General features: G+C 42.6%; 2 protein-coding genes across 5 annotated transcripts in view; one reads left to right on the top strand and one right to left on the bottom strand.

The window, feature by feature from the left end:
* Window positions 1-5,528, top strand: part of TMEM164 (transmembrane protein 164) — a 37,337-nt gene extending 31,809 nt beyond the window's left edge. For both annotated transcript variants that reach the window (XM_086756251.1, XM_086756250.1), the window contains exons 6-7: window positions 743-843; window positions 1,245-5,528. In XM_086756251.1, the coding sequence (XP_086612377.1) occupies window positions 743-843; window positions 1,245-1,451 (308 nt within the window). In that variant the 3' untranslated portion in view covers window positions 1,452-5,528. The remainder of the gene's footprint in view (window positions 1-742; window positions 844-1,244) is intronic.
* Window positions 5,529-8,055: 2,527 nt separating this feature from the next.
* AMMECR1 (AMMECR nuclear protein 1) overlaps window positions 8,056-19,811 on the bottom strand; it is a 98,483-nt gene continuing 86,727 nt past the window's right edge. For all 3 annotated transcript variants that reach the window (XM_086756227.1, XM_086756228.1, XM_086756229.1), the window contains 3 exons: window positions 16,921-17,011; window positions 15,483-15,579; window positions 8,056-12,463 (listed from right to left, as the gene is read on the bottom strand). In XM_086756227.1, coding sequence (XP_086612353.1) covers window positions 12,349-12,463; window positions 15,483-15,579; window positions 16,921-17,011 — 303 coding nt within the window. In that variant the 3' untranslated portion in view covers window positions 8,056-12,348. The remainder of the gene's footprint in view (window positions 12,464-15,482; window positions 15,580-16,920; window positions 17,012-19,811) is intronic.

Below are 19,811 nucleotides of genomic sequence, written 5' to 3'. Positions count from 1 at the left end.
CCGGCTCGCGTGACATTGTGTTTTGTCAGTAAATTGCAAAAACCTGGTTTCAGGAGGAGAGAAAAGTGTGAACCCATCGTGTGATATGTGCTACTTCGTTTGAAGGAGAAAAAAACATTTTACGGTATCAGTCCTCTCTACTGATGATAAAATTGTTATATCTGCAATATCTGAAAATATCTCTGCAGCAGTTTTCATTTAAAAGCACAGTCTGTCGTTAATGGATCGGCTACTTTATGCACTTTTCTGTTCCTATGCATTGTTGGTGCAAGTTACTTTTTAATATTTGTTCAACAACCGTAAAATCAGGAAATGGCAATTCGGCTGCGCTCTGATACAGCGCTGTGCGTGCTGAAGGCGTAGGCCCCAGAGAAAGCGGGCGTTTAAATATAAATAACCTGATTTTTGAAGATTCATTGTATACCGTTACTGTGTTTCAAAATTATTTAGTATTTCTGTGGTAGAAGGAAGAATGAGGTAAAAATCACTGGTGAGAAATAGGCAAGCTTAATGCGGTAACATGTTGAATGTTTTGCTGCTGGAGCAGAAGGAGGGAAGAAACTAATCGGGACACTCCAGGTAAGAAAGAAGGCTCTCAAATATTAATTACTGTAATGGTGTTGAGTAGGTTATCAAGCTAAAGCCAGATGCCCCGGCATCCGCAGAGGAGAGAGGATTATTCCGAAGTGTTTGATGGACACAGCAGTTCGGCTGAACACTAATGTGTTGCTTTCTTTTCAAGGTATCTACACTCCAGAACCACTCGGCAATTTCTGGTGGGCTCTCTTATCCACGGGGTTTATGTTCGTGTATCACTTCAGCATCTTGCAGATTCTGGGACTGGTAAGTAAATACGAGTTAATAAAGGCTCGCAAGTACATTCAAAGTAAAAACATCGCCGAGTTTTCTAAGTATCCAGGTGTATGTGGATAAAACTGCTTGCGTGCAAATTTTTAATTGCATGGTCTAATGGGCATTTGTATCTCATGTCTCACAAGTATTGGTAAAATGTTTCATAAATTGGATATGTACCTGCGTAAGTCCGTCCATTAAATGCACAACTGAGTTTGGACCTGCTTGCTTTCTGAAAGCTGCTCTTTGTGTCGAACAAAGGATTGTCATCTAAACACTTATTGTTATTATGGTAATTTCAAAATGACCATTTTAAGTGTCTGAAAAATATAAAAACAAAATATAAAACATTAAAATATTGTTAATTTCTAAATTTGTTGTCGCTTTCTCAGGTTACAGAAGTGAACTTGAACAACATGTTGTGCCCAGCGGTCTCGGATCCTTTTTATGGGCCCTGGTATCGAATCTGGGCGTCTGCTCACCAGACTCTCATGACCATGGCTCATGGGAAGCTCGTAATCCTGCTGTTCTACAGCGCGGTCCCCATCTTTAAATGTAGCATGGACTTGCTTAGACTCCCGCCTAAGAAAATAGACTGACGTTTTCCCCACGGAGCAGTATGTACAGGAAGCAGAGATACTGGAAAACCAAGAGAAGAGATGAGAGGACAACGTGTTTATACTTCTCCCCACAGTTTATTGCCTCAAAAACACCTCTGTCATCAAGTGAGGGTTTTCTTAACTGCTGTTTCTCACTGCCTATCGCCAATGGCAACATCAGTGGCCTTATTCTGGAAAAGATTCGTGTTTTATACCTTTTGTGTAGATTTCAGTAGAATCTTGCGAATCCACCATTTAAAATCAGGCCAGGATCTGTCCACATTCCAGCAAAGAGTGGCAGTGCTACCTCGTTTTGACTTATTTTCCATTAAATGTCAGTACACTTACATCACGGGATAGGAAATGGAGTGGCATTCGACACTCCACTGTTGTGCACAGAGCGCGTCTTGCCGTGCATCGTCCTGGCTTAACTCCCAGCACCTGAATATTGCAAAATGGTCACAGAGGAATGATGTGCGCTTGATCTCCCAGCTGTGTGTGCAAACCAGTGAGGTTCTACTGTATTTTCTTTAAGCTGGTTGAAAATGTTGGGGAACAATAACTCATTCAAAAAATTTTTTTTTTTAATCGACTACTTATTTTCTAAGCTGCTGTGGATAAATATCTATCTGGCTAAGTCCCATCAGATCTTGACGCTTTTTTTGAGTGAGTGGAAAAACACCATGTTGAAATAATTTCAAAAGCCCACGTTATGTCTCAGCTGTGATACTTCATCTGCTGTTCTGACCTGACTTTGAACAAAAATCTTTTTTCACTTCGCTGAGACTGGTGAGGGCGTGGAGATACAAAGTCCAATGTAAACATCAGAGTTTTCTTTTTTTATTTACTAGCTTCTGAAACAATCCTCCTCTGTGTCCTGCACTGATCCTCACTCGGTAGATTGGTTAGTGAAGAAACAAAATGAAATGATGTTCTCTCTCTCCAGCTCTGATACATTCTGTATCCTGAATTTAAAACACAGGTATGAAAAGGAATGTCAAATCGCTGCAGGCCTCTACCAAAAAGAAAGTGTTCCAGGTTACTGGTAAATCTTGCTGTCAGTTTGTCTTTTGGAGAACGGGATGTCGATAGGCAGAACATAAAACATCAAACTGTGTGCGCTTGCTCAAATCTTCCGGGGCTGGAGGAGAAACCGTTGGGCAGAAAGATGGGAAATCTCGAGTGTGTTCCTCCAGACAGTGAATTGTGAGTCTGTTTCGCAGACTGTTGTGTTTCAGGGCTGCAGGAGTTTTCTTGTACAACAGTTTGTGGCAATTTATAGATTTATTGCACTGTCAAAGCTGTGACTTGTAAGATAAAACAAAACCATCATACCTCCTCCAGCTGGATCACCTGAAGATATATCCTGAAGTTAAGGTACAGTCATTTATACCTCAAGAAGGAAAAGTTAAGAATGAGTAGTAGTTGACTTTTTTTTCTTTTTGTCCTTAAAAGAGAAAAAAATTTAATTGGGGAGGGAAACATGGCTGCTTCAAATATTTTTCACTCGGTAGATTAAAAAAATAAGTACACCTCAATCAGAAATGTCCCAAATTCTAATTTTTCTTGCCGTTTATTTCAGCAGATTCAGTATTTCACGGTGAAATGCAGGATGTTGCTGGGAGGCGCTGAGATGCGGCACTGATGTTAAAGCGGGCCCCTGTTAATACACTGCATTTGCCGTGAGAGGCTGAATGCGACGCGGTGATTCGTCCCTCCCCGTAGTCACTGTCAAGGGTATCATGGTTTGCTTATTTACTTGAGAATTTGGCAAAACGCCTTCTGTCAGATTCAGTCCTGTTTAGAAGGAATGTTTGCTATTAAAATAGAATTAATTTAGCCAAATTTTGCAAATGCTATTTAGAATTATTATTTCCTTACCTTTACTTCTTGTTTTTAAAGAGTCTTTCATATTTCTATATTTTTTTTTTCTTCAGAATATTGTAGCTGCTGGAAACATTTCTGAGTTATGTGAAAGTAGCAGCTTTTCTTTCTTTTTTTTTTTTTTAACTGCAATATTACCTATCTATAGTCATATGCTTCAGGGCATTCTAAACAAATAGAAACCGGCTGCTGTTTGCCACTGTTGACTGCCTCTGGTCAATTAAGGCTGCAGAAGCATTTCAGTAAGCTCAGGCGTCTCGCTCAGTGCGGGCATTTTGCTTGGAATGCAAAATTTGTGAGCCTTTCTGATGGACTTAAAATTCACTAGCAGGAACAGCAATATAGCTAACACGAGGGAAATCCCTCGGGCGGTTTGGACGGAAGGATTCTTGGTGCGGCTGCACCGCTTGCACCATTGACTCCGAAAGCAGAGGTGCTGTGATTGCCCCTGCCTTCCCTCTCACCCCATTTCACGGACATCTCGTTCTGTCCCTGTGCTGTGACTCATGCTTTTCTCCAGTTGTTTTCAGTCACACTAGGAATTTCGGGCATCGTTTCGCAACATGGAGTATGTCGACAGAACTGCTCATCGATGCCAACAGGACGCTCGCGCTCCCCTTCCAAACCTCAGCAGTGCAGGTTCTGGAGCTTGGTGAACCAAATTAAGTTGCTAAAATGGCTGACTGGACATGGCAATTCAGCAAAAAAAGTAGAGGTAAACCAGCTACTCCACTCAGTCAGGATTTTAGAAGTATTGGAGCTGCTGCAAAAGAGTCAAGTGGTGCAACTGGAGTCAGGCGGGAGGGAAGGCAGTGGAACCTTCACCTCTTTTTGACGTTACACTGTTGCTTCTTCAGTTGTACAATATCAGTGAAGCTGTATGAGTTAGGATAGAATCATTTTGGTTGGAACAGACCTGTAAGATCATTGAGTCCAACCGTTAACCTAGCACTGCCAAGTCTACCACTAAATCATGTCCCTAAGCGCCACATCTACATGTTTTTTAATTACCTCCAGGTATGGTGACTCCACCACTTCCCTGGGCAGCCAGTTCCAGTGCTTGACAACCCTTTTGGTGGAGAAATTTTTCCTCATATCCAATCTAAGCCTCCCCAGGCACAGCTTGAGGCTGTTTCCTCTTGTTCTGTCGCTTGTTACTTGGGAGAAGAGACCGACCTGCACCTCAGCACAGCCTCCTTTCAGGTATTGGAAAGAACGATAAGGTCTCCTTCAGCCTCCTTTTCTCCAGGCTAAACAACCCCAGTTCCCTCAGCTGCTCCTCACAGGACTGGTGCTCCAGGCCCTTCACCAGCTTCGTTGCTCTTCTTTGGACGTGCTCCAGCACCTCCATGGCTTTCCTGTAGTGAGGGGCCTAAAAGTTAAAATTATTCCCTCCCTCCCCTTGCCCCTTTTTGAGGACTTTTTAAAAACTTAATATTTTATTTTGATTTAAGCCACGAGCTTCTCAGAAGGTGGAGAACAGGTGAGAGTGGGAGCCGAAAGGGAATGAACTTCTGAAGTTAGTGTTGTTGAACTCCATGTCCTTTATCCCTCAGCTGTCTCTGATATTTGTTTGGAAAATGCATCGGGCAGAGCTTGTTCAACGTGCAGGACATTGGTTTGAACGGGAAAGCAGGATGTTTAATCTCCACAGGGGTTATTTATTCCCTTCCCTGGCAGAGGCTGGCTTTATTTTCGCTGAATGGTTTATTTCATGGGCAGTTATGCTCTACGGATGATTTCTTTGGTTGCTTTTATGCTTGTTTATGCTGGAAGTCAAAGAGCAAAACTCTACTGCTGTTCCTGAAAGCTAACGGGCATGCTCTCCTGTGGTGTTACGCGCGTAGGCCGTGTCAGGATGACTTGCAGCTGCTGGCCGGTACCTGGGGATGAGATTTTATATGGCAGCAGTGCAAGGCACAATACCAGAAAAAAAATTGCTGTGCAGTGCGGATGCCTGGACTTCCCAGAGAAGTTGGTATGTACGGTGTCCGAACAGTGCCGGAGACTCCTGATCTTCAGTACTGTAGGCACCTCAAACAAAAGAAACAAGGAGCGATGAAACAGATCACTTGATTTGTTTATGCAGCCTTCGCGTGAGCAGCCCTCCAAAGCAGAAAAGCCAGCTAGCGAAGTTTCTGCCTCCACCACCACACCTGGGGATTCCTTCTGTGAATAGCGAGAGGATTGTGCCAAGGCAAGGACCCTGACACTGGATGCAGTGTTTGAGCTCCATCTCTTTAACTTTCTCCTATTTGAGCACCAAAGAAGAATTTGCATCTGGTTTCTTCTGAAGGGGGAGGTTCAGCTGCTCAGGGCTCCACAGTCTGCGGGTAAGCGAAGCCCGCGGGTGCTTGAGGTGAAGCTGGGAGATGTGAAAGCCACTCCATTTCCACACCGTAAGGTTCTGGAGTACCTCACTGTAGCGTTACCCATTTCCTTCTGGCCACAATCAGGGGTTTGATATTTCTGTGTATTTGATTGATAGCCTTTTGTAAAGCCCAGTTGCAGTTCTCTTTCAGAAATGGCTGTTTGCAGCTGTTAAATTGCTGTACTCTACTTTTATGTCTGAAGTCTTGCATTTGAACCACAGGCATTTGTTTTCTGCGCATCCGCAGTCGATGGAAAATACAGGCGTGCTCATTTTCTCGCTGTTGCAGTTGTTTCGCTAGAGGTGGATTCTTGGCAATTACATCAGTCCTAATAGTTAACCAAGCTCTGAAAAGGCCAAAACCCAGGACGAGGGTATGTGCCTACCCTTTAGGAGGCAGACGGATAACGCTGATGATTTCATTTTTACAGTGACAAAGACTCATAACAAATCTATTGATCTTTTTTTCTTTTGTGATCTAGTACTCCAACTGACATTGCTGTAAATCTGTCTTGCAGCTTTTAGTGTAACTTAGTCAAAGCCAAGCTGCTTTTTTATTTTATTTTTTTTTAAATGATTTTTATTTTTCTTCAGGGTCAATTTTGTATTTTTAAAAAAATTATTTCTGCATTTACCGAGTCATGATCTCAATGCTGCAGAGGACGCAGCAGGCAGAACAGCGAGCGTACCCACACCACTCTCGCCAACCGAGCTGTGCCGGGGAGCCGGAGCGGCTCAGACGCCGGGGCTGGAGCGCAATGCTGTCCTGGGAAACCTGCGGTTCCAGTTACCGGACCCTCAAGGTGAAGCACGGCGGTACCCAGGCACAGAATGGTACGGCGAGGGCAAGGCTGGCTGTGGAGCGGCTCAACTGCACGTGTGCTGTCAGTTCTGAATAATTTGTGAGTGCGTTACCAATTTTGTAAACTTTTTAATGTGCTAAAACTTGGTTATGAGGTAACATTTACAAATAAGGGGTAATTTGTGTACTTGTTTTTTGTATTTTGATCTGATGACTTTTTTTTTGTTGTTGTGCCCTGAGTCCAGATCACTGGGCAAACAGTTGTTAAACCTTTGAACTAAAACAAATAAATGCATTTTAATGGACACCGTACAGTTTTGTTGTCATTCTAATTGTGCCAGGCGCTGAGTCTACTTCTTATTATTATTTACTGGCATTGTAGAAGTTTTAAGTTGTCATGCAGCTGGGGACCACAACTCGAACAGTATTAAGAGTGATACAGCAGCTGAAGTAGCAATCCAGTATGAAGTGCTTTTTTTGGAAACCTGAGCTGCACTAAACAAGCAATTTCCTTTTTCAGGCACTGCCGTTTAGCCTCTGCCGCTCTGTAACTCTAATTGTAAGCCAGCCTGGCATTGTTTAATACCAACGTCTATTAGGAACAACCAAGTGTCCCCTCTGACCATCCTTAGTACTCTTGTGCTAGTTTGATTTGTATCGTGTGACACCTACAGCGCTGGCCGAAGTAGCAGGACGAGCGGGGGACTTTTGACAGGCACTTTCAGCTAGCTGTACACCTCAACGGCCTGCGAGTTTCAGCAGGTTTTACCCGGTAAACTAATGCTACCAAAGATGTGACATGCAAAAATAATGGAAGCTATTGATTCAAGCACCTTTTCCCTTCAGAGGTGTGGTGGTTTTTTTTTTTTTTTTTTATAATCTTCTAAATCAAGGCTTCAAAGCAAGTGGAGTAACAGCAGCATCAATCTTCAACATCTGAAGGTTACAGGGATTTTATTGGTTTTTCTTCAAAGACTGGGCATTTGAGATCTATTGATATCAAATTTGTCAAAGGCAAGCAAAACCACTTCTAAAATCAGATTTGAATTCCAGGGAGACATTAGAAATGTCTGTCTTTGTCTCAGGAATTACCCCCCAGAGGAAATACGCTGCCTTTAACTCCTACTTGGTACAAAGTGTCTCTCCGTGGACTAAAAGAATTTGGCTCAGGGAATGAAGTTCTCCAGGTCAGGTTTACCACTTCCCCCTCCTGGAGAATAAGGAGCCCAAGCCCGGACAAAATTCCCTGTTTAAATGTAGACAAAAAAAAAGGACAAAACTGAACTGGTAACCGATATAAATACTGCTATAAATAATGTAAATGATATAAAGGCTGATGGAACTGGGAGCGTTCAGTGACTCACACCTGAATTAGACTGAACGCTGCGTGCCCCTGTCCCCAGTCTGTTCCTACGGCGGGCAAAGAGAGACAGAGTTCCGCACAGGAAAACGTTCCTAACCCCTCACCAGCCTTTAACATCACGCGCAAATGCAAAACAAAAAACCTGAGCAAGCCGCACAATGAAGCAGGGAAACATGAAGAGAAATGGTGATTCTTTTTCCTTATTTTATTGGGTAAATGATTTAAAAGGTAATAACAATAGTGTTAAAACTACTACAATATCTTTCCACAGCCATATCTCACAGACCCACAGATAACCTTCTATTTCCTTTTTTTTTTTTTTTCACTTTTTCCTCATTTTTCTCTTTGTAAGCCGTACTTATATTAAAATGCCCATTTCAACAGTTTCTTCACACTAAGAGCAATTAAATGCGGAAGGAAGGAGGATCTAGTTATAAAGGACGGGGGATCAGGTAATCTGTGATATTGTAATCAATCGCGTTCCTAAGGAGGGAAGGAAAAGACGGAGGCTCTCCAAGCTACTCCAGGTAGCCCCGAGCCCCCTGCGTCACCATGGCATTAAAGATAACTCAAGATGCTGGTGAACAATTTAAAGTAATTTTTTTTTTCTGTAACATATAAAACACTAAAATAACTTAGAAACTAGATCCAAATATCTTTAAAAGAATCAACTTTGATATACAAAAACAGTCATAAGTTGTTACAAAAGTTTCAAACAAAAGTTTGTTTTCTCAGTGCGTTTATGTACCAGCGCAATTACTGGGTCCAGAGCAAAGAAAGAGGTTTTTCTTTTTTATTTTTTCTTTAACAGTAATAAAAAAATGAGGAAAACATATCTTTGTATATAAAGAATCATTGCTGGTCTTAAGAATAAATGTAACCAGAAACCCTTAAATCTGAGAGGCACACTTTGGGTTTCTCTTTTTTTTTTTTAAATTTTTTTTTTTTTTTAACATAAAAGGAAAGTCACCAGTTTATTTAAATGGAGATATTCAGACTCCCCAAATAAACTTAATTCAATTAACATCACTAGCAAAAATCAGTTAGAAACTGTACAAAAATAAAAAAGTTAACACATTTAATCCTGCAGGGATTTAGCAAGGACTGGAAGGCAGGCTTTCGGAGCAGCATTTGGGCATGGCTGGAGGCTTCTTTGGTTCGATCCAACACACACAAGAGATGTCACCTACTCCAGACGACAATTTAGAAACCCGCACGTTTGGAGACAAGTCAAGAGGTCCGTATACAAACACCGGGTGTGCAAATGGAGCTGGCTGCTCCCGCGTGCCCGCCCTGCCCTGCCACTGGCGGCGGCGGGGTGCAGACGGTGAAACGCCAGCGCCGCGGCGGTCCAGGCGGTGGGGAGGGCACTTGGAGCACGACTGAGTCACGGTTTCACGTCAAGTCTATGGTTTTGTCGTCTAACTCAGTTTACAGAATGGGGTTTTTAGGAACGTTAAGCAAAAGAATTAAAAAACCCCAACAATCGTTAATGGAATAAGGCAAACTGAGTAGCGTTCGTAAAAAAAAACAGCATTCCAACTTAAAACCAGTGAAATAAGCTACTGGGTTGTACCTTAACTTCTCATAAAGTACCCCAAATTAAAAAAACCTGTATCTACACCCAGCAATGTATCTCAAAGGGTACTAACCGTAACCAGGCGGGACGGAGAGCTGTGAAAGCCGCTGCCGGTCGGCTGCAGCGAACAGCCCTGTTCTGTCCCAGCGCGGCACAGTGAACTGCGTGTTTGGTACAAAGAAACCCACGATTACACAGAAACGATCCGTAGCGTTCAGCACTCGCGTGCTGAGGAGGTAGGTGCCCTAGAAACACTGTAGATAGACTGATTATTCCAATCTTTGGAAAAAAAAAATAATAATAATCATCTCATACAATCTGATTGACCACAGACTCTGTAACAGTTTAATTAGTGATACAAAACTCTGGTCCAGAAGGGTCTGGCATTAACTCATTTCGAAAGCACACCTTTACAGTTTGTATAACACCCTCTGAAGGGTATTTGTAAGCAACAGCTACCAGGAGATAGACAAAGATGCGTTGTGCATTCTGCTGTATACAAAAAGGAGACAGAACTGTCCCGTTCCCCCCCAAGCCATGGTGGGAAGTATTGCTGACCTTGTCCTTCAAAACCTGCAGGATTGTTTATTCATCAGTATATCATTATTACACTGGTAAGAAATTCTGTATAACATCTGCATATATCGAAGATTTTTCTAAAAAAAATCTGATATGATTTTAGATCCGCATGACCAGTCACGTGACCTGCTTGAGGTTGATTAGCACCTTTCAATACATATATATTTTTATATATAATAAGATCTTTTTAAAAAACTTCTAACAAGGAGCTCACACAGAAGCATGAGCACGCCGTAACGAGATGACAGAGAAAGACGGGGTTGGATGACTGTGGGCTGTTTGTTTTTTTGCAGCAGAATGATTCGGTTTGTGCTCAGTTTCCCTATAAGGGCAAGGAAAAAAAAAAAAGCCAACACAACTCTGTCAGGTAACCACTTGTTCACCATTTCCACTTGAAGGCTAAGCCATGTAAAAGTGTTCCCCAAGTGGAAACAAGACAACAGTATCATCCAAAATAGCCTCTGTATAAACATCTACTAATTTTTGCAGCTTCTGGCTGGCATCTCTCGGCTCCTGAAATTTCAGGCCCTCTGCTTATAAATTAAGGCATCACAACTGAAAGTGTTCCTATTTGGACATCAGATGCTGTGGATGAAGGAATACCAGAGACCTTCCACAAGAACCTCCGCAGGAATTCAGTGGCAAAGCTAACCTCGCGTAAGGGATGAGCGTAATTTATCCGCATCTGGTTTCGAAACATTTTTACAATTGGTCTGATTATTTTTTTTTTTAACAGCTGCATTTTCATTGATTTTATCTATTTGGATTTTATATATCTATACATTTACAAACATTCAGTATCCAAACTAACTGGAATTTCTGCATTCTGTGGCTGACTCACTCATATTAGGAAGGTCTTTTCTAGAACATGTTGTTCCCTAGAAATCGCACTGACCTACCGCAGGTATCAGCGGGAGCTCTGCAGGCACCCGAGCACGGAGCGAGCTCCTCCACGTACCGGGCTCGCAAATACACCACGCGTACCTTCTGCTAAATCCTAGTTTTACAGCAGGAAAAAGTTCCAAACAGTTTTCTTTCTTCTGCCGCGGGGAGGGGTATCAGAGTTATGATGCAGTACTGACAGTACTGTTCCTGTCACAGATGAGAACGCGCAAACTCGTGGCATACTTGTCCTGGGCTATTTCACAACAGTCTTTTTTTCTGTTTTAAACAATAGTTAACTTCATCTAACTATTCATGACTTGATCAAACCCAACAAGTTCAAAAGCAGAAGAAAGAACAAACCAGGGATTTTTCTTTTCCAAAATAGGTTTGCTACAAAAAAAAAAAAAACAACAAAAAAAAACCTCACTAAAAAAAAAATCCCCAAACCTGACGCCAGAGCAGACTCAAAGCAGTTTGCTGGAACGTCTGGTGTATTTGCTGTATTTTTCTATGAATTTTATACGTAAGCATATAGTTATGTCATAGTCAAAGGCACTAAAATCTAAATCCATTTTCTTCCTAATACGAGATCTGCTACTCACCAGCCTGTTTGGAAACACAAATGTCACTCCTAATTTGAGATCATCAGAACGGCATCCTCTCACCACAAACGCGTTATTCCCACTGGTCTTGGCGGGGCTGGTCCGCCCTCGATTCCCAGCACAGAGTGGGAGACAAAGGTATCCTACTGGGTTGTGTCATGCCCTCCAGTCAGGCCACTTGGTTCTGGAAATGCTCCACGTACAACACCACCTCTCGTTGTACACGGAATTGCTTCTCTTCATCCAAAAAAGCGTTTTGTACGTCAGCCTTGACAGCCGGGCTGTAGTGCTGAAGCTCATGTATCTCGCTACATGAAATCTCTGCTGTGGGGTGAGATGTCGGACACACGACGTGATTAGGAACGTCACGAAAATGCAATTCATTGTCTGGTATCATACCTGAATCTGATATGTTTCGTTCCCTGGCACACCTACTAACGCAAAAGCCACAAATGCCTTTTCGCTAAGCAAAGCATCCCTAACTGTAAGCCTCAAACTCTTCCTTCCATCCACAGTCACAGAAAGCCTTGATTGATATAATTCAACGTTAATGAAGTAGAAATTTAAAATTTTATAAAAAACCCAAGGGCTATATATATGCTGCAAAAAAATCTGCAGTGACTCCGTAATAAAAAAAGGATGGGATCTCGGTAGTAATGCAGTTTCCCTCCCGTTGCCATGCTGAGCTTCACCAACCAAGAAGCCTCAACACGGCAACGGAAACTATCATCATAAAATGGTACAGTAATAGAGATAGCTAGACCAAGAAGGGGCAGGGTCTCCTGGGAAGAGGTCTGCAGAGAGGTCCAGTGACTGGTCATGCGGCTCAGTGTCAGGAATAATGGTTGTACGGTGGAAGGGGGTGCCCAATACCATTCTGGAAGTGATGATGCTGACGATGGGCAAGGTACTCTGTGTAGCTCATCGTCATCTTCTCACTGCGGTACCTGGAAAAGAGCAAAGCGGCAAATTCAAGATCTGCTACCGGGAAGCTGTAAGCACGGAAAACACTGCAGCAGTGGTACGTTTAATGCGAACAGCTCCGTACTTCTGCTGTCAGAAGATCAACTTCAGCTGCACGAGGGCAGGGAGGAACCAGCATGGCTGTCAAGGTCATTCTTGAACCACATGACAAATCACAAGTGCTTGAAAAATATTTTAAGTAAACAGAGCTGTTAAAAATTGTTGCCTACTATGTAAGTAGAGGGGAATAGAAACTCATGATGATTTATTGAGAATGTCCCACATCTTCAGCTAGCTCTGCTTAAAACCCAGGAGAAAAATTGTGAACAACCACTACAGACTGGGCTGGTTTTAAACAATCAGTACCAACTGTCTGCCAAGATCTGCTGTTAAATAATCCCAGCTACACGAAGTGGAGCTACATTCTCTTTAGACTACAGTCACCAAATCATAAAACATCTGAAGTTGGAAGGGACCCGTAAGGATCAGAGTCCAACTCCCTGCTCCTCGTGGGACCACCCACACGCTCCTTGAACTCTGGCAGGCTGGGTGCTGTGACCACTTCCCTGGGGAGCCCATTCAGTGACCCACGACCCTCTCACTGAAGAGCCTTTTCCTGACGTCCAGTCTGAACTTGCCCTGACGCAGCTCCATTCCATTCCACTCCCTTGTGCCCTACCACGGGTCACCAGAAAGAGGAGATCACCACGCCCCGCTCCCCTTCCCCCTTTGACGAACCTGCAGAGATCGCCCCTCAGCCTTCTCTTCTCCGAGCTGAACAAACCCACGACCTCAGCTGCTGCTCGAAAGCCTTGCCCTCAAGGCCTTTCACCATCTTGGTCGCCCTCCTCTGGACACACTCCAATTGTTTGATGTCCTCCTTGTACTGAGGCGCCCGTGCTCGAGGTGGGGCCACACCAGTGCAGTGCAGAGCGGGACAATCGCCTCCCTCCGCGGGCTCGCTGTGCTCTGCCCGAGCCACCCCAGGACACGGCTGGCCCTTTGGCCGCCGGGCCACGCTGCTGATGCTGGGAAATGGTTCAGATTTTAACACGAATGTTTATAATATGCTAGCAGAAGCGGAGTTTTTAAGCGAATAAAATAGCAAAAAAAAAAAGAAAATATTCTGGACATTAAAAACTATGCTTTGTTTACTCCACTTACCAGGCCGGTGATTTTGCCAGCAGCTGGATGTTGTGAACCTAAGTACACTAAACACGGGGGTCCTGGTGGTTTTTTTAGGGGGGTTTACTTGTTTTGGTTTGTTCTGTGCTCACATGCATTGCTCCAAAGAAAATCATGTAGCTGGAAGAATATATGTGCTACACAGAATTTTTGTTTCTTGGAAGAATATGTTGTTTTTTATTGAGGTGAACAGAAATTGTTATTAAATAACTGCAGCACTGTTACTCTTGCCCTCAGCTGTCTCCATGTATTCCTTTTGAACAGAAGCTAATAAGGCGTACAGCTGAAATAAATTAAAGGAGACTGGGGTTCTGCATTTGCAAATTCAGCTGGATTCTGCAAATCCTTCCTCCCCAATTTAACCTTCAGAACAGCACGTTCTCCTTAGGCACTGCTGCTCCACAGCGATCGGGTTCCTACAAGAATCCAGAACTCTGAACAGTCACTGGAACGCAAAGTCTTTATTCTTCGTCCACGTGATCACTGAACAAGTAATTCTTCTAATAGTAAAATATTTCTTTTTCTAAGGAATGCTTTGCCTTCTATCTGGCCTAAACATAAACTACTGCTAAGTAATAGCAAGACTTGTAGATTAAGATGACAAACGTGGAAGGCAAAAAGAACCAAAATCTTGGGTCTCTGTCCTGTAAAAGGGCACAAACTACCAGGAGAATGCAAGGATTTCCAGACGTCTGAAATGAAAGGGCTGGGTTTTAGCTGTGGACAAGGAAGTCACGTCTAGCTTACACCTGGCTGCACTAAGGAGGGAAGAATTTCCAAAGAAATCAGAACACAGGAACAAAAGTAATATATGTGGCATTTTTAGAACTAATCTTGTGGTCCTACGAGTCCCTAAAAGCTGATAAAAGAGATGGAGGACAACAGGTTTGGACAAAGTATCCTAACTGTGCTATCTGTATGAGCAGTGTGCCAGGTGTGCTCTCCCTGGAGAGTTCGAGTCAATACTTCCTTCTGTCACAAGATTTTAAAAAAATCCTTATTTCTCCAAGCATGGAATAGATAACTAGAGTTTAGCAGTCATTTTACAGTGCAAGCTTGTAAAAATGTAGTTTTACAGGTGTTCTTAGAGACATTTACTCCTCCACCAACTACAATAGGCCAGAATATCTGCTGCTAATTCTAAAATATTTTGTCCCTCACCCACTAGGAAGCCCTGAAGAACACATTTGATTGAATTGGCAAAATCAAATTGTGCAAGAGCGACAGAAGATGAAATAAAATACTAATTAATGCCTTCACTCCTGCGAACACCTTGACACAGTTTAACTGGGACGCTGACTCCTGAAACAGCGACCTGCTCTGCACACCCAACACCTGTTAGAGGGCAACCTGTGCTCCAGAGGAGATGAAGCTGACCCAACGCTGGCTTTGGGGTGCTGAGGGGCGTCCGAAACTTCCCAGCAGCAGACCCACAGCGCACCATCTGCTCAAACGCAAGCCGACGATGGCTAGCGATCCCTTCCAACAGACACTGAATCGCAGAATCCTGTGTTACAGCCCAGGAACAAACTGTGAAAGCAAGAGCTAACGTGCTGCTAGGATTTTGCAGAGTTACAAAACAAACCCTGCAGGTACCCCGAGCCTGATTTAACAGCAGCCTTTTCCTTCTTGCTTAGTGCCACTAACCCCCACGCAAGGCCCAGATATTCTCCGAAGTCCACGCTGCCATTGCGAAATGAAATACGTAATTAATACCATATCCAGGAAAGCTGGATATGGAAATAAGCACTTACCAGGAACGAACACAGCACAGCACTACCGAAACAGGACTGAGCTGCAGCAGCCCGCGAGGCATACCTGGTTAGCTTTATCGTTTTCCTGAAGTCATTGGTGATCGGAGCTTTGTAGCCTCCTTTCCTCAATAAGGAATCTATGGTTTGAATGTGGTCCCATCCTGGGGAATTTTAAAGGAGTAGAAATTAGTGAGCGACATAGAAACAAGAAAAGATGTTGCAAAAACACAGTCCAGTACGCAGTGCTATTGGGATTCAAAGCGCTCTGCTGAAGTTCTGTATAAAACAGAACATTCTCCCCTACTTAAGAACGGCTGAAGGAAATATGACATACAGGATTTCTTTACACACACAGTTCACTCTACAAACAACATACACTTTTATCTCATAGTTGAAGTATTTTACAAGTAGACCCGCCACATCTAGGTGTCCTACACTGGGGCAAGATACAAAATTTTACTTTTCTGAAATGGTCAGGTATCATCACGTATCACAAATCACTTTATACATTATAAACGGCTATGACAGCACGAAAAATTAAATTTCTGTATAAAATTTATAAGGATTATTAGTTGAACATGTGCAAAGAATTTCAGAAATTAGACTTCTTCATTTAACTTTACAGTGGTATTTCTAATTTCAGAACCACTGTATTATAATAGGGGTGGCTGGGTAATAAAGTGATGGATTAAAAATACAGATTCATTACTGTTCTCAATAAAATCTTAACGCTATGCAAAACTCTCATTTATTGATTTAAAAGGCTAATACTTTAAGTAGCTATTACATATTATTTCCAAAAGATGCAATTAGATTAGTCACATTATTACTTAAAAAAAAAAAAAAAAGGTAGTTTGGGGTACTTGAAAGTCAGACTGCAATGCATGGTCTACTAAAACTATTTAGAAATCAAAACACACACACCCCGCTCCCAATTCTTGAATTTTAAAAAGCTTAGAAAGCCTCTAAGATTTCAAGTGACTATTTGGAAACAGAACTATCAATTAAAGATGACCCTCAGTAAAGGTTTCATCCTATTCCTTAGTAGACCAACTCAAATATAAAAAGGAAAAAAAAAAAATGTAAAAGATTAAGATGCAATCATTGCAAATTTAGGGATCAATCAGCTGTTAAGGGAACTGACCAGACATCCCGTCACTTAACACAGCTTTGCACGTCACTAGCATCGCAGCGTAACAGCTGTATGAAAATTGGTGGCTTTAAGCAACCGTAGAGCTGGCCGACAGCCCTGTACGACCCCTCCGTATTTTATTCTCCTAGAGCTACACCGCATTTATGACTTCTTGAAAAAACAGCTACAGTTCACTGAATCCCTACAGGGGACTGACACAGGCACGTAACAGCATTTCATATAAGAGTCTTCTTACAATTGAATATTGCTCCATCATCTGACAGCAGTGCAAGGTCAAACATTGAATTTTAGGGTTATATGTACGTTTAAATTCTTCACCAGATCATATGAAATAAAGTGCAACAATGACCTTGCTCCTTCGCAACCTCCGGTAAGTAGGTGGCGGTGCGTTTCGATCCTTTTTCATTGATGAATTCTATTCTAATGCCGTGTACACCCACCTGCAAGAAATCAGCAGCTTTATTAGCGCATTGAAGAAAAAAAAAAAAAAAAAAAAAAAAAGACACAAGGGATTTCTAACACGATAAAAGCCACAACGTGAACCTTTCAGTGGTTAACGTCATTTTGCAAAGAGTTTCAAGAGGTGGTACTGAAGTGAACGCAGGCTTTTGGAAAGGTGTTCACCTCGCAGCCTGCTAACGGTCGGTAGCAGCGCAGGTAAGGTCCTCGGCTCCCCACCACACAGCTTCCTTTCTGGTGTGACGCAAAGGCAGCTGAGATGCAAACGTCCTTCTGTCTCCGAGTCTACTCTCTCCCTCAACACTGCCAGCGATGCTGTTGCTGACAAAATCACCAGAATACACCTGCAGGCAACCAAACAGCCGGCAAATCTAACGATGCTTCAATTAGAGCATTCATTTTGCTCACAGTAACAACTCAACAATTGAAGATGTCACACTACGAGCTCAAGCCTGGAGCCTTCAAAACTTGTGCTAATGTATAACAAGGAAAAGGAGATATTCCGAAGTATTCCGCTTCAGACTCCTATTTCCATGCTACTAAGCACTCTAACAGGACGAAATGCCAGCATGGAAAGCAAAATTACTAATACCACGGAGTTAGATGCATATAAAGTTGAACTGCCAAAAAAAAGTTAGAAAAAATAAAATAAAATAAAATGAGGCTAGACACCTCGCCAGGGCATTGTTTAAGCACCCCTGTTTTCACGGTACAATAATTCTGTTGCTAGTACCTGCACTTGGCCCAGGCGTGCCATAAAAGACATTCCACTGCCAGCGAGTTTTCTGTTGCTTTTGAGTTCTGTGCAAAAACACGAAGTATTAGCAGATGGACAGTTTTACGTTTTCATGCTCACATAACTATGATGTTATTTCCATTTAAATCCAAAGTTTCCAAGATTGTTTGTGGAAATGAACAGTTTATGTTTAAAAGGGAATCATGTTATTTGCTATGGCACTTCTTTTTGGACACAAAATTAATCCAAAAAATGCCGTAACAGTTTTTCCAGTGACAACCTACTTCACTGTAACTCCTCGACAGTTAAAAAACAAATAAGGAATATTTACAAAGCTCTACCACTTGTTCAGTTACCCTATTTGCTTATGTTAAGACCTTATTTTTAATCTTTACATATGACATAAGCATGGGGAAATGGGAGGAAGAGTCTCTCTTGTGGCTGGCCATGGCCTCAATTTTTCCCCATGAACCTAACATTTCTTACATAGGAAAAATTACTTTGAGACTGATGAATTCAGTGCATTGTAATTTTAACACGCTATTTCATTAGCGACCACTCCTAAACCTTTCACAACCTGGATAACACGGTTATCAGGTTACCTTCCATAGCACGGATCTATAATCCCTAGAGATCTCAAATCTGTACACTCAGATGATGTAATTACAAACCTAAAGGACCGGAAAGTAAAACGAAAGTGTTAGAAGCGGAACTGAGCCTACCGAGTTTATCCCAAGACCAGAGTAAGTTTTTGCAGCTGGTGATTTTCTGTCTGTATTCAACTGCCTAATCACCAAGACCGAATATTTTCAGGTTGTGCACACCTTCAAACTCTGCAGAATGTCACATTCTAAGTTCTACACAACTGTTTTGCGTAAGAGCGACCACGCAGCACTCATGAGAAACTACCCAGAGCAGCAGTGATGCATCAGGTGTGGCGCAAATTCCAGCAGTAGGTAATTGCGCTGCACCGGATGTTTCCTGTGAACTGTTTTTAACGGACTTTTAGGCCCACGTCTGTAGAAAATAAAGATGTAGAGCAAAATGAGTAAGACAACACAACTGCACCCACAATTCCTCCGGCTGGGAAAACGTCACAGCACTCCGTGAAGCATGAATTCCAACCGCGTAGCTAAGCCGTCCAGGAAAAATGGCTTTTCATTGTTTAACTCCAGTTAATCAAAACCAGGCCCGAGTTAAACAAATGGAAGCCACACACAGGCAAAATAAGAATGATCGATGCAAGACTGGCATGGGCACAGTTAGGAATTTATTTTCACTTCCTCAAGAGACCAACGTTCCTGCATTGATGAAAAATTCTGTGAAATTTCCCCAAGATATTCCTCTCTAAGATGGGGTGTAAGGGGTAGGTAGAGGTTTGGAAGGCACTAACTGGACTGTAACTGGCTTGTCTACCAGGCTCGGCGCAGAACTTTACACAAAACCTACAACACGCATCACAAACAAAAATACTGATACACTGCAAGCAAGTTTTTGTAGAACAGCAGCATCTGCCTATGCACTTCAGAAAAACAAAGTCAACAACCATCTTCTGCAGACAGAACGTAAGCTCTGTCTCGTCCATCACCATTCCTTAGGGAAAGGACTACACACAGGTACCCTGAGCTGCGAAAAGGCCACGCCATTGCCGTATCGGCCTCCCACACGGACAGGAGTCTGCTCAGGCTGCGGCTGTTGGGGAAGGGAGGTATGGAGAGAGACGTGGAAAGGCACAAACCCATCTCCTCCAACAGAAACACCTCTGTAGGATTTCAGTACTGTATGCTACGTATCCAGTACTCGTGGATATAAACTTTTTGTCCCACTGTGTAAATGGGCAGAGGCTACCTGATACTAGGTCCAGTGACAATATTAATTAAAAAAATCCACACATCTTTCACTAAATCTAAGTACTGCATTAAACTGCAGTTTTAATTTTACTTCTGAAGGGACCTCAACAGAACTTACACATGGATATTCATTTATACCTATTCTTCTTTTAATGAATCATTTACGTATGCACACCTCAGTACGGGGGAAAACAC

The sequence above is a fragment of the Chlamydotis macqueenii genome, chromosome 11, assembly GCF_036417535.1.
Source record: "Chlamydotis macqueenii isolate bChlMac1 chromosome 11, bChlMac1.mat, whole genome shotgun sequence".
In the NCBI taxonomy this organism is placed as follows: Eukaryota; Metazoa; Chordata; class Aves; order Otidiformes; family Otididae; genus Chlamydotis; species Chlamydotis macqueenii.
This window is presented reverse-complemented; position numbering and strand designations above follow the sequence as displayed.